General features: G+C 38.4%; 1 protein-coding gene across 29 annotated transcripts in view; it reads left to right on the top strand.

The window, feature by feature from the left end:
• Positions 1-12549, top strand: part of clasp2 (cytoplasmic linker associated protein 2) — a 271813-nt gene that overhangs the window by 86982 nt on the left and 172282 nt on the right. For all 29 annotated transcript variants that reach the window (XM_039736300.1, XM_039736302.1, XM_039736280.1 and 26 more), the window contains exon 7: positions 12044-12114. In XM_039736300.1, coding sequence (XP_039592234.1) covers positions 12044-12114 — 71 coding nt within the window. The remainder of the gene's footprint in view (positions 1-12043; positions 12115-12549) is intronic.

Here is a 12549-nt window from a genome sequence, read left to right as displayed (position 1 = left end):
AAGTACTGTATAGGAATTGGTAAAAAAATTCGACCTTGAGAATTTGTTGAATCTTGTAGACCTTCCTGATTCTGAAAATACCATTTTTGAAATTATGTCTGTCTGTGTGTAAACACGATAACTCAAAAATGCTTTGAAATAGGTCAATGAGATTTTGTACACCTGCTTTATATCTGAAATAAGGAATCCTATCAACTTTTGGGCCACTTCTGGTTACTTTAACTGAATACATTTGCAAACTTTTAAGTAAACTGTGGTTATAATTACAGATAGATGATTCAGATTTTGTACAGACATTTGTAGTGATAAAAAGTAAACATATGAAATTTGAGAAAAGTTACTCAACTGGAAGTAGTATTTTATTTAAACAACCATCTGAATTTTTTGTATCATGGAAATATAAATATGTACACGATATTAAAAACTATATTTAATACAACACATATTCTTTCAATAACTATTATTAATTATATTTTAATTTATACATAATCAGTTTAACAATAACGTGTAAACATTTAACATGCCATGTAAATATAAAGTTGTAATGGGAGCAATAAGCTGCTAAGTTCCCATCGTCTTCCTGGTAATACATTTCATTTATTTTTTTTTTTTTTATTTCCGCCATCATTATCATAATTGTAGCTAAGTGCTGTTTTACCTACGAGGTGTGGCAGAAAAGTAATGAGACTGATTTTTTATTTACCAAAGTTTTTATTTTTTTCAAACATCATTGTTATCCCCTTCAAAGTAGTTCCCTTGGGCAGACTTTGTTCCCACTGTTGGTAGCAGCGCTGGAAGTCTTCAACTGGTATGGTCTTCAGCATGTCTGTTACACTCTTTTGGATGTTTTCTAAAGTCCTGAAATGACGTCCTTTGAGGACATTTTTCAGTTAAGGAAAAAGTCACACGGACTGAGGCCAGGTGAATGAGGGGGCTGGGGAACCACAGGAATGCCTTTTGAGGTCAAAAATTCTGTTATGGAGAGGGCAGTTTTTCGGCAACATTTTGGCACAGACCTTTCTCATGTGTAAATGTTCAGTCAAAATTTGATGAACGGTAAATCTGTTCAAATTTAATTGTTCACTCAACATTCTTAATGTTAAACGACGGTCTGGTCTCACAAGAGTGTTCACATGTTCGATGTTTTCATTGGTTTTCGAAGTTGAAGTCCTCCTGAGCGGTGTTCATCTTCAAGCGTATTTTCTGCCTTCAAAAATGATTTGTGCCAGCGAAAAACTTGAGCTCGGGATAAAGAATGTTCCCCATAGGCCTGTTTTAACTTTTCAAACGTCACACTTGCCGTTTAATGGCACAACGTTGCTCCAAATTCCGCTGTTCCATTTTGCGTGACACACAACCAAAAACACAACTTCGCTAATAGCAGTCACAAAAATCATGTAGTTAACGGAAGGAGTTGAAACTCGTACTGAGCTATGGGAGGGTACTGATACACGTGCTATATCAAGGACAACAGCGCAGCGTTGCCAGATCGCTTGCAGTGTTGCCAGTCTCATTCCTTTTTTGCCACACCTCCGTATAGCAATTTATTTCAACAAATATGTAATACTGACACTTTTTCAATGTTTTTAGGTGACTATAACTCTTTTTACTTTGCACGTAATCTAGGTAATGCATATGTAATCATGAAAAAATTCCACCACCGTTTTTGACCTTCCTACGTGTGAAAATCTAATTTTAATATAAAGTTTAATTATAGAGATAAATGATTGTGTATCGATATTATCAATTGGTTATGAAGAGAAACAAAGAGATATGACATTTGAGAAATATTGTGCAACTGGAAGTTGTTCTGATTACCTTTTCCTGTATCTCGGTATACAAGAAAGTCGAGGGAGCACAATCCCAATTTTTGTATTTATTAGCAATTTCTGTATTGTTCAAGTTTTTTGGAGTTGATGTTTTTAGTCTAAAGAAAAATGTAGTCGTGCGTATCTCTGGCTGGTTGTATCTTGCTTTTTTCCAGTTCTGTGCAGTTTTCAAGACTCCATACTAAACTGTCAGGAATGCTTAAACTCAAACTTTTAGTTTCAAATTTAAGAGATGGTCTAGAGAAACAGGAAAATTAAGTACAAGGGATCTCTCTCTCTCTCTCTCTCTCTCTCTCTCTAGAATTTAGTCAGGTCATCTTTGGAACAAGACCCACAGTTCTATGGTAGCTGTCTTCCCATATCTCAGAACTGAAAGAGCAAAGTCAACAATAACAGCCAATCCATAATATAAAGTAGCAGATCTCAAAGTGTTTAATTCTTTGGAGTGGCTAGAGGCACAGAAATGTCTCTCTATATAATATTGTTGCAAGCCTTATCTTTAAAGAGTTGAAGTATTCTGATGGCTTTGGTCCCTTGTGAAGATAGAGACTGCTGGGCTAAGCTAGCACAATCTGCTATAGCAGAAATTGTGTTAGTTGAACTGCTAGGTTGCTTTGCAAACGAACATGTGTTGCACTTCTTGGCATGTCTGGCAAACATGAAAAAGTTATTAATCTTGCTCACACCCTCCCCCAGCTACATCCAGACATTGAAAAAGCAGCTTTCATGTCAGCTAGGTATGACAATATGTCTGTGCTAGTATGCTGTTAACTGGTACTGTACTTAATCTGATAAAAAATAAGTATTTTTATATCTTTAACATCCTAAAAAGAGGATCACTTTCCCGTTAAAAATGACCGAGTCCTTTATTCATTGTTATTATTATTATTATTCATCATTATTTGAATTCATTACAGCCTAGTCCTTAATCAAGCAAATATAGTAAGCAGGTGCTGATGCTCAATAACATAATGCGTACATTCAACCAAAGTGACTAACTGAAAACAGAAACAACTGCAAAGGGAGGATAAAACTAGTCAAGGGATACACATAGTTAAGAGTTGAGGTTTCGTTACATGTGGCTGCTTAACATCCAAATTATTTACACCATGGGAACAAGACCCTGCAACATCAAGGTCTCTCCCAATCAGGTGTTTCCATATGTTACACACAGTCATATGGGCAAGTTTGAGGGCTGGAAACACATTGGTCAGCTACAGGAACTGAGTGCAGTAAAGAGAGACAGATGAAGCCTACTTTCCACTTTGAAATTGGAAGATTTCCCGCAGCACTGTAAGCTTAGAACTTGCAGAAACCTCTTGCGACCATTGTTCACCCATCCATAATCTAGAGAAGGCTTATCAGAAGTGTTCATCATTAAAGGGTTGTGACCGAAATGCCATTCCTCCAAGATGAAAATAAAGCCAAAATACTCACCTACATATGAAAATGAAAGAATTGGGGTGCAGAAAAATGGAAGCAGCTGCTCTAGGCTGTAGCAGTAGGCTGTCTATCTGCCAAAGGCTGGATAAATGTCTGCTGGCAAAAATGAACATTAGTGAGTGCAATGGGAGGTTCCTTGCATGTGTGGGGCTGCATTTCTGCAAATGTAGAAGATGATTTGATGTAAATTGATGGCCCCCTCACTGCTGGAAAGTACAAGCAGATTCTTATCCATCTTAAACTTGAGTGATGAATTGTGCTGATTGGTTGACCATAAGCACTGGCACCATCTTACAAATGTGTTATTACTGTAGTTAGGGCTTTGGAGTGTTATCGGTGAACGTGGAGTGCTGCACTTTGCACCACATAATTCTTCAGTGCCACATCCCTGTGCTGCACCATGCTCAGCTTCAAAGCAATTGTCTTCCCTGTGAAATTGGGATCAGTTTGAAGCAGCTATCCCGTTAACCCCCAAATGTGCCTAACTTTGCAGTATTTCACTCTTCTTTGCATGTCACATACAGTATTTTGCATAAAGGTTATACTTCCTGTTGTGCAGTGGGAATGCAGTCCCAGGCCCTGCATTGTACAGGAACTCATTGGTTCCTGAACATAAAGTTCCTGTGTAGGGAAAGTGCCTAAGGTTTACAGTGGAACACTGGCAAGCTTTCCAAGAGGCTCAGAACAACTTACCATGCAAGTACAGAATAAAAGAGGGCCTTCCCCAAACTGTTGCCACAAACTTGGAAGTGCACAATTGTTTAAAATGTCTTCATATGTTGTATCATTAACGGTGCCTTTAACTTAAAGCCTGGCTCACAGCCTGAAAGATGGCCCCAGACCACTATTGCACCTGCACCTAATTTTAAGGTAGATACTATGCAGCCTGTAGGGTAGCTGCATTCTGGCATCCATCAAACCTAGATTCATCTGTCAGACTGCCAGATATTGTAAAGTAATTGATCACTCCAGAAAAAGTGTTTTCTCTGCTCCAGAGTATAACGGTGGCATGTTTTATGCCACTTCAGCTGACATGTGGCATTGAGAATGGTGATGTTAGGCTTTTTTTATAGCTGCTTGGCCATGGAAACCCATTTCATGAAGCACTTCACACATAATTCTTGTGCTGAAGTTGCTTGTGGAGGCAGTTTTAAATGCTGTTGTGAGTAATACAACAGAAGATAGGCGATTTTTATACTCGGTGTGCTTCTGTTCTGTGAGTTTGCATGGTCTACCACTTTGTACGTGAGTAATTGTTTCTACTCCAATTCATCTTAATAGCACTTACAATTGAATGGGGAATATCTAGTAGAAAATAAATTTCACATACATACTTGTGACAAAGATGGTATTCCATGTATCTTTGTGCACAAAAAATCAAAGCTTTAAACTGGAGGCATTACCTGTTTCATTTAAAGCTAACTAACCCCATCAGTAAGCTCATTCTACTGCCAGCATTAGTCAGTGGAGATTGCATGTATATCTGCTTGATTGTGTGCATCTATTAATAGTAGGGCTGGGTGATGTGGACCAAAAATCGTATCTTGATATTTTTTAGCTGAATGACAATATATGATATATATCTCTATATTTTTTTTCCCATAAAGTAAAAACAAGAAGACAGTTCTGAGTCAAAGCCACATGTCTCAAATGTCACAAAGGCACTTTTATTAACATACAGCTGTAGATATACATGCCAAATGGCTCAAAAATAAACTATTGGCATATATTAAATAATAATACTCCTTGCATAACAAAAGACTCTTTCTGTGCAATTAAGAAAATGTAAACAGAAAAAATGATAACAGAGTAAAAATAACAAAAGGCTGACTTGCTCTGTAAAAGTGGGTTTCCACTGAAGTGTAGAGAGTTCTTTCTTTACCAGAGTGCTTCCTCCTGTGTGTAGTCCTGTACAAACATCTACGACTTTGTGCAAATAAAAAAACTTGTAACAACTGGCAAAACAAAACAAGTGACAACTTTCTGACACAGAGGAATGACCCAGGATATGTGCGCATCATACATACCATGTCCTGTAACATACAAAATTAAAAATTTTCACTCAAAGGCAAATTAACATCATTTCTGTGTTTAGTAGGGATGTATAAGATTTAACTACGTATGTAAACTGTGTTGTGTAATGTGTAACATACAAATGGTTTTAGTTAAACATTTTTGGTAAAATCACCAGCAAATGAGTGAAACAGATGTATATTTTTGGAGCTTTTCAATCTCAAACTGTTCTGAATGTATAATGCATCCCTGTCTCATTTTAAGCGGAGTTGGGGCTCTGGTGGTAAGGATTTGCTGGTCACTGGTTTTTATCCCACAACCACTGCAACACTTCTTTTGGGTACTTGAGCAAGACCCTTAACCACAATTGCTTGCATCTGTCCCTGCAAGCGGCCCTCCAACTTGCAAGGAAAACTTTAGGGTTGGTGATAAAATTGGCACTCCAGCAGTTGTAAAAACATTCACGCAGCTTCACACAGAGTTGCGTGGTGCCGAGGCATCACCTGTTGCGCATCATTTGTGACGGAGATGACCATGAGGTGTTGCATGCATTTTCACACACTCTTCATAGTGCACTTTATGATGCTGTTGTAAATGGTGGAAAAGACTAGTAGCACTTGAAGCTTTTGTCGGGACTTGTATTCTGTACAGAATGCAGTAAACATTATTCTGCTGCTCATCTCATACTTTGAACCTGAACCATCTCCAAATAATTGAGCCATTATTTTTCTTTTTACCAACCAGCTCTTCTTCAATAGCTTCCTTCGTGTCATTATCTGTCTCCATCCTGTTACTGCCTGCAGGACTTACTGAGTGAAGTGGTGGGGAAGGGGTGAGTTGTGTTCAGAGAGGGAAAGAAGTGGGGCAGGATGAAGTTGTGCTAGAGACAAATGGGGATAAGAGAAAGGTGAACTGGTGGCTGTACGAGAATAATTTAAACACAACATAGACTCGATATAAACAATATTGTCTCATCCTAAATCTTGTATGAAAATATGTCGATATTTTTAAAAACTCAATATATTGCCCAGCCTTAACTAATCGTGAGTATGGCTGAAACTCCTAACCTCAATAATTTGAAGGGGTGTTCACATACCTTTAGCAATGTAGTATATATGCGACATAAATGTGACCTAAGCCTGAACACTTGAATTGGAATTGTTTGGTAATTTACTAGGGCTTAGTGACTTTGGCACTATTTAATTAAGAATGAGAATGGAGGACAGTAATGAAAGTGTGCCACTGGAAGGATAGTTAATTGGTGAACTAAGTGGTGGATAGTGAGTTGTGGTTACTATTATTTTCTAAACAAAGTCCATCTATGCAAACAATAGCTAAGATCCTTTGAGCGTGTGTTTTCTCTCCTGCTTTTATGTTATATGTGGGTGGAGTGGTGGCTCTGAGACTACTGTAGGAATCTGCACTGGTATTGTTGGTATTGTTCTTTTCAGTGCATTCAGATGGAGTATTTTGGATGAAATAAATGCACAAACATGAAAATACTGTGAAATGTGATGATAAATAATAACATATAATGTGATCATAAATAATCAAATGTATCACAAAATGTGTTTGCTGCTTTTTCTTTATGTGGGTATTAAAGTATTTCTTTATTTAAGTGACACTATGTGCAACATGAAATAGAAAGACCTGAAATAAAAACAATAACACTTTCACTCGTCAAAACTGAGAGAGCAGTTTCTAGCAAGTACTTTTTTTTTATTTTGATTTTTTTTTCCCTGCAGTTGATACTACAGAGGACAAACAAAGTTGCTTTGGTGTAATCCTGTCATTTTTCAGGGCAATTCATTATATCAGATTCAGTGATAGAAATTACGAGATGAGTAGGAGTTAAAATCCTTGTAGTTTTGGACAGTTAGCTGAGTCTCTGTCTTGTACTATAGCTTGAATTTGTGTCTTTCAAGCTGTGATATCCCCCTTACCCCACAGGATTTAGGCATAAGCCATTAATATAGACCAGTCTTGTTTGTTATATTCTCTGTCCAGATAATTCTTGTAAAATGTAGTGAGGCTATGGTCAAAAAAGACTGCTATTACAGCAGCAGCTTAGCTCACATATGAAGCAGGGGGATTAAGACTGCACTGATGAAGACGTGCGCAGTGAAGCCTGAGGCATGGAATGCAGTGGCTGCTGAGTAAAGCAATAAGCCTTGGGTTTGTTGCTGTTGTCACTGTGCAGACAGTTTGAGATCTTTTGGGCTTTTTAAACTCAAGGGGCTGTAAATAAAATTCTGCCATGTTCTGACACTGCTTCAGGGTCTGAAGCTATGCAATGTCTTGATTGTTTGCAAAAGTAATGAAGTGTGTTAGCATGGCTAAAAGTTTGACTTTCCTTGTAAGGAAACCAGACTTGTCACTGTGGTTGGCTGATTCTCAGGAACTGCCTCATGTGCTATTGAGCATTTATGTTGGAAACAGATGAGAGCTGATTGAGTCTACAACAATATATTGGTCTATAAATAGAGAGCATAGTAAACAGTTGGGGCTTGGGCAATAACTGTTCCTGGTTCCACCAATAAGGATCAGCTCTAAATCACTGGCCAGACTTGCTGCCTCAAGTCTTTAAAGTACCCAGTGAGGACATAGTCTGCTTTTTATAGTGTGGCCTTCATCATGATAATGTTTAACAATTTGTTATGGATGAAGCTAGTGTTGACAGATAATGATACAGGGTCTGAGGCAGTTGTTGCTCTCTATATGAACAGGAACAGCTTTTTCTTCTTTCCTTCATTTAGAAATGCACAAAGATACTTTCCACTCCTTTTCTGATATATTAATTGAGAGGTCATTTTCCCAGTGTCCTCTTGGATCTTTGAAAGGAAGGGATTGTAAAAGGATTTTATATATTGTAGAGATGGAGTCTAACTCCTTGAAATTGAGCAATAATTTTTCCAGCGTGGATGAGGGTGCAAGATGAGGAAAATCTGGAAGGTTCTGTTTAACAAAGTTCCTGATTTGAAGATAGTGAAAGAAATTTGTAGCTGGAATGTTAAATTTGGAACGTAATTGTTCATAGGATGCAAAGACGTTGTCTATATAAAGGTCTCTAAGCAAGTTAATTCCAAATTTTTTCCAGATATTAAAAACTGCATATGTTTGTGAGGGTTGAAAGAGGTGGTTCTTTTGCAGGGGTGCCACAGAAAGAAGCTTCTCCGTCTTAAAATGCTTTCTACATTGGTTCCAGATTCTAAGTGAGTGGAGCACAATTGGGTTATTAGTGTATTGCCGATAACGTGTGTTTATTGGAGCACAAAGCAAGGAATACAAAGAAGTACTGCAGGATTTTACTTCTATTGCGGTCCATGCCTGTGTATGTTCTTCTATTTGTGTCCAGGTTCTTATCGACTGTATATTTGCCGCCCAGTAATAAAACTGGAAGTTAGGTAGAGCCATGCCGCCTTCTGCCTTTTGTCTTTGTAGGGTCGCTCTTTTGATGCGTGGATGTTTAGAATTCCAAATAAATGAGGTTATTGTTGAATCTAATTGCTTAAAGAACGATTTATTAATGTATATTGGTATGTTTTGAAATAAAAAGGAGCTTAGGAAGAATATTCATCTTAACAGTGTTAATTCTTCCAGCTAGTGTGAGATGAAGGGTTGACCATCTATGCAAGTCTTGTTTAATTGTTTAATTTAAAGCATACAATTATACAACTCAAAATTATATATCGAGCACATCTGTCTCGACTAAAACTCTCCAAAATGTTTCCAGGGCATGATCCAACCTGCGAACGTTGCAACCAAGCCCCAGCCTCACTAGGTCACATGTTCTGGGCCTGCTCCAAATTAACATTATTCTGGACAAAAATTTTTAATTACCTCTCAGACAGTCTTGGACTCACAATCCCTCCTAACCCATTATCAGCTGTGTTTGGGGTTCTTCCAGAGGGTCTTAAAGTGGAGAAAGACAAACAAACTGTGATTGCATTCACTACACTGTTGGCACGCAGACTTATTCTGATAAACTGGAAGAACCCAAACTCTCCTCTTTTAAGTCAGTGGGAAACTGATGTGTTATATTATTTAAAATTGGAAAAAGTCAAATACTCAGTTAGAGGATCTGTGCAGACTTTTTTCAAAACATGGCAGGATCTAATCAGTAATATTTTGAAATGATTTCATAAAGCACATAGAATTTGTTGATTTAGGTATTTTTAAAAGCCTTAAATTTTACACCGTTTGGCTTGCTCTCTCTCTCAAGGGTGGGGATCGATCTGTTCTTAGCATAATTCTTTTTTTTTTTTGTTAAAACTTGATTGCTATGTTTGATTGTAATAAAATTAATAAATAAATAAAAAAAAAAAAAAGAAATGCACAAAGATACAAATGGTGAAACTGGAGGCATTGTCTGTTTTATGTTCACATATCAACTGATTTCAGGATTGACCTACTCTATTAAGGCACTCCAGTTGAAGAAACTTAAAGATCTCCACAAATGGAATATGTTGTAGAAAAAGTAAGTAAGCTCCTTGATGTGGATGTCATCTGCTGATTATAGTAGTGGTCAGGTCAGGTCACGTTGAGGAGCATACACCAGTACAGCATGTTGCTGCACCTACCACATGACAAAACAGCTCTGGACCCTGGTTGGCAACCCCCCAGGCAGACATGCGGTCCAGTCTCATCCTCCAGAAATGACTATCTGTCTGCCACAGCCAGGTGTTACTTGGGCGTCCCCTTGGCCAGGTCCAGCTGCTTGGGTCCTCAACAATGAGGATCCTGTGAGCCGGATCACCCTCAGAGAATTGCGCCACATGGCCGTAGTCCTGTAACTGATGCTCCCTCACAATGCAGGTAATGTGCTTCATTTGGGACACCATGAGCAACCACTCATTTGATACAGTCAAACCAGCTGTACCCAAGGATTCTCCGAAGAGACACAGTACTGAAGGAGTCTAATCTTCATCTCAGGTCACTAGATCGTGTCCATGTCTCACAACCCTATAGCAAAACAGGAAGCATCAGGACTCTAAAGACTTTGAGCACCACACACCAATTTTCCAGTGACCTCCTGAACCCCATGCTCTCCCAATCCATCTACTGACTTCATAGGAAGAGTCAACAGAGACATGAATGTCGCTACCGTGCTAAGTAAACCCCTCAACAAAGTAGACCCTCTCTCCGCAGGCAGACATACTACTGATGGCTGTGCCCAAGAGGTAATTAAAGGCCTGGATCTTGGTTTTTATCCGGGACACTCTCAAGCCCAGACATTCAGTCTCTCAAGACCCCAGGTCAGAGCCTCCAATATCATTGCATCATCGGCAGCAGCTTATGACCCTGTCCAACACCCAGTCCATATAAGCATTGAACAGAGTACGAGCAAGAACACACCCCTGACGATTCCCAAAATCAACTAGGAAAAATGCAAAGGTTCTACCTCCACTCTGCACAGCACACACAGTACCAGCGTACAGGCCGACCGTGATATCCATCATCTTTGAGGGGATCCCGTGAGGTCTCAGGATGTCTCACGGGGCAGCTTGATGAACCGAGTTCAAAGGCTTTACGAAATTCAATAAAGGTTGCAAAGAAACTGCCAATATTCATGTTTGTGCTCCAAGAATGCCCTTGGTGCCAGGATGCGGTCAATAGTGGACTTCTTAAGAGTAAAACCAGACCGGTCGCTGGTAGGTGAGCAAGTGATCATGGAGATTATTGAGGATGACCCTAGCAAAGGCCTTGCCCAGCACCGAGAGCAGTGCTATCCCCAGGTAGTTGCCACAATCCAGGCGATCACCCTTCCCTTTCCAGCTAGGGACAAGAAAGTCCTGTTTTTTTGTCCGTTGGGGTGACACCCATCTCCCAAATGGAAGCAAAAATTGCTTGTAATGCCAAGCAGACAGCCTTAACACCAGCTTGGAGAATTTCTCCCTGGATACCACAAATCCCTGCATTAATCTCTGAGATTGGGAGGTTCACAGCTAATTGTTATTTTTTAATATAATGTTGTCCAGTGTTTGAAAAGAGGATGAGCAATCTGTTCTTTTGAACCTTGAAAGTAACTATTTGTGAAAGGAAAAAAGTATAAATATCTCTGTAAATATTGATGTAAATTATATGTACAAATACCATAATATAAAAATAAAATTTTCAGAACTGTTATATATTTTAGGCAGTGTCAAAGTGCAACTGACCAATTTGTGTAGCTGACGCACAACACTCATGACAATTCATTCAGTCATCCGGGCATCTCTGCACTTATACTAGTGATCAGCCTGGCAGTAAATGGACAGGCAGAACTAGGTTATTTTCGAGTCAAGTAGTACTTTGAGTGATGGGAGGGCTGGGGAGAAATGAATGATTACTTGTCAGTGTTTAATGTGTACAATTTGGTTGTGTGTGGTAGCTTCTTTTCCCCAATTAGGAGAAGAGCAATAATGGATTAAAAAATAGGCAGATTGTACATTTGGGCTTGTGTGTATCACTATAAGCTTCTGAATGTAACACTGCAAATGGTAGCCTTTATGCATAGAGTCAAAACAATGTCTCCTCTTATTTACTCTGTTGCTTTTCATCATTCATGTTTTTTTTTTTGTTTTTTTTAAAGATATGGGAAATTAAACTATGAAAGATGGAAGTCAAATAAGTTTATTCCAATATTAGCCACTGCATCTACAGAGGCTTTATGTTTTAGAGATTCAGCTCTCCATTTTAGTAAGCTTACTGTGCAATACTTTCCTTGTGCCAGTCTTTTTACAATTTGTAATTTAGCATTTTGCTTTTTGTTTCCTTAGGTTACAAACCATATTTAGCAAGTTTGATGAAGCCCGTGACTCCGGAAGTATGATATTAAGCTCTGTGCCTGGTGAGTAGCCAGAAAATGTTTCTGTTTATTGCATCGGGACAGATGTTTGTCGTCTTTTGGGATGAATTTGTACTTACACTGTTAAATATGTTAACATGGCCAGCTTTAGATGGATTCATGCATTTGATAATAAATAAAATAAAATTGCCAATAAATTAATTTTGGAACATAAGAAACCAGTATATAAATTCTCAAATTTTTTGCCCAGTTTCATTAATGAACATAAACATTAAACGTTTTAGAAAATTATTAGGCAATCGTCTACAGATAGTTATCAGTAAATTAATTAACCCGAATATTCTGATCAAGTTGTTTTTGTCCCTACCAAGTATACTGCAAATATCAACCAGCATATCCCACACATTTTAAAAGGGTGCTCGAAAACACAATTGCCTACGGCTCATTTCTCTTCAAATGCAAAAAGTGTTAGACAGG

The sequence above is a fragment of the Polypterus senegalus genome, chromosome 15, assembly GCF_016835505.1.
Source record: "Polypterus senegalus isolate Bchr_013 chromosome 15, ASM1683550v1, whole genome shotgun sequence".
NCBI classification, from domain to species: domain Eukaryota; kingdom Metazoa; phylum Chordata; class Cladistia; order Polypteriformes; family Polypteridae; genus Polypterus; species Polypterus senegalus.
Note: the sequence above shows the minus strand (reverse complement) of the source record. Positions and strands in the feature narration are given on the sequence as shown.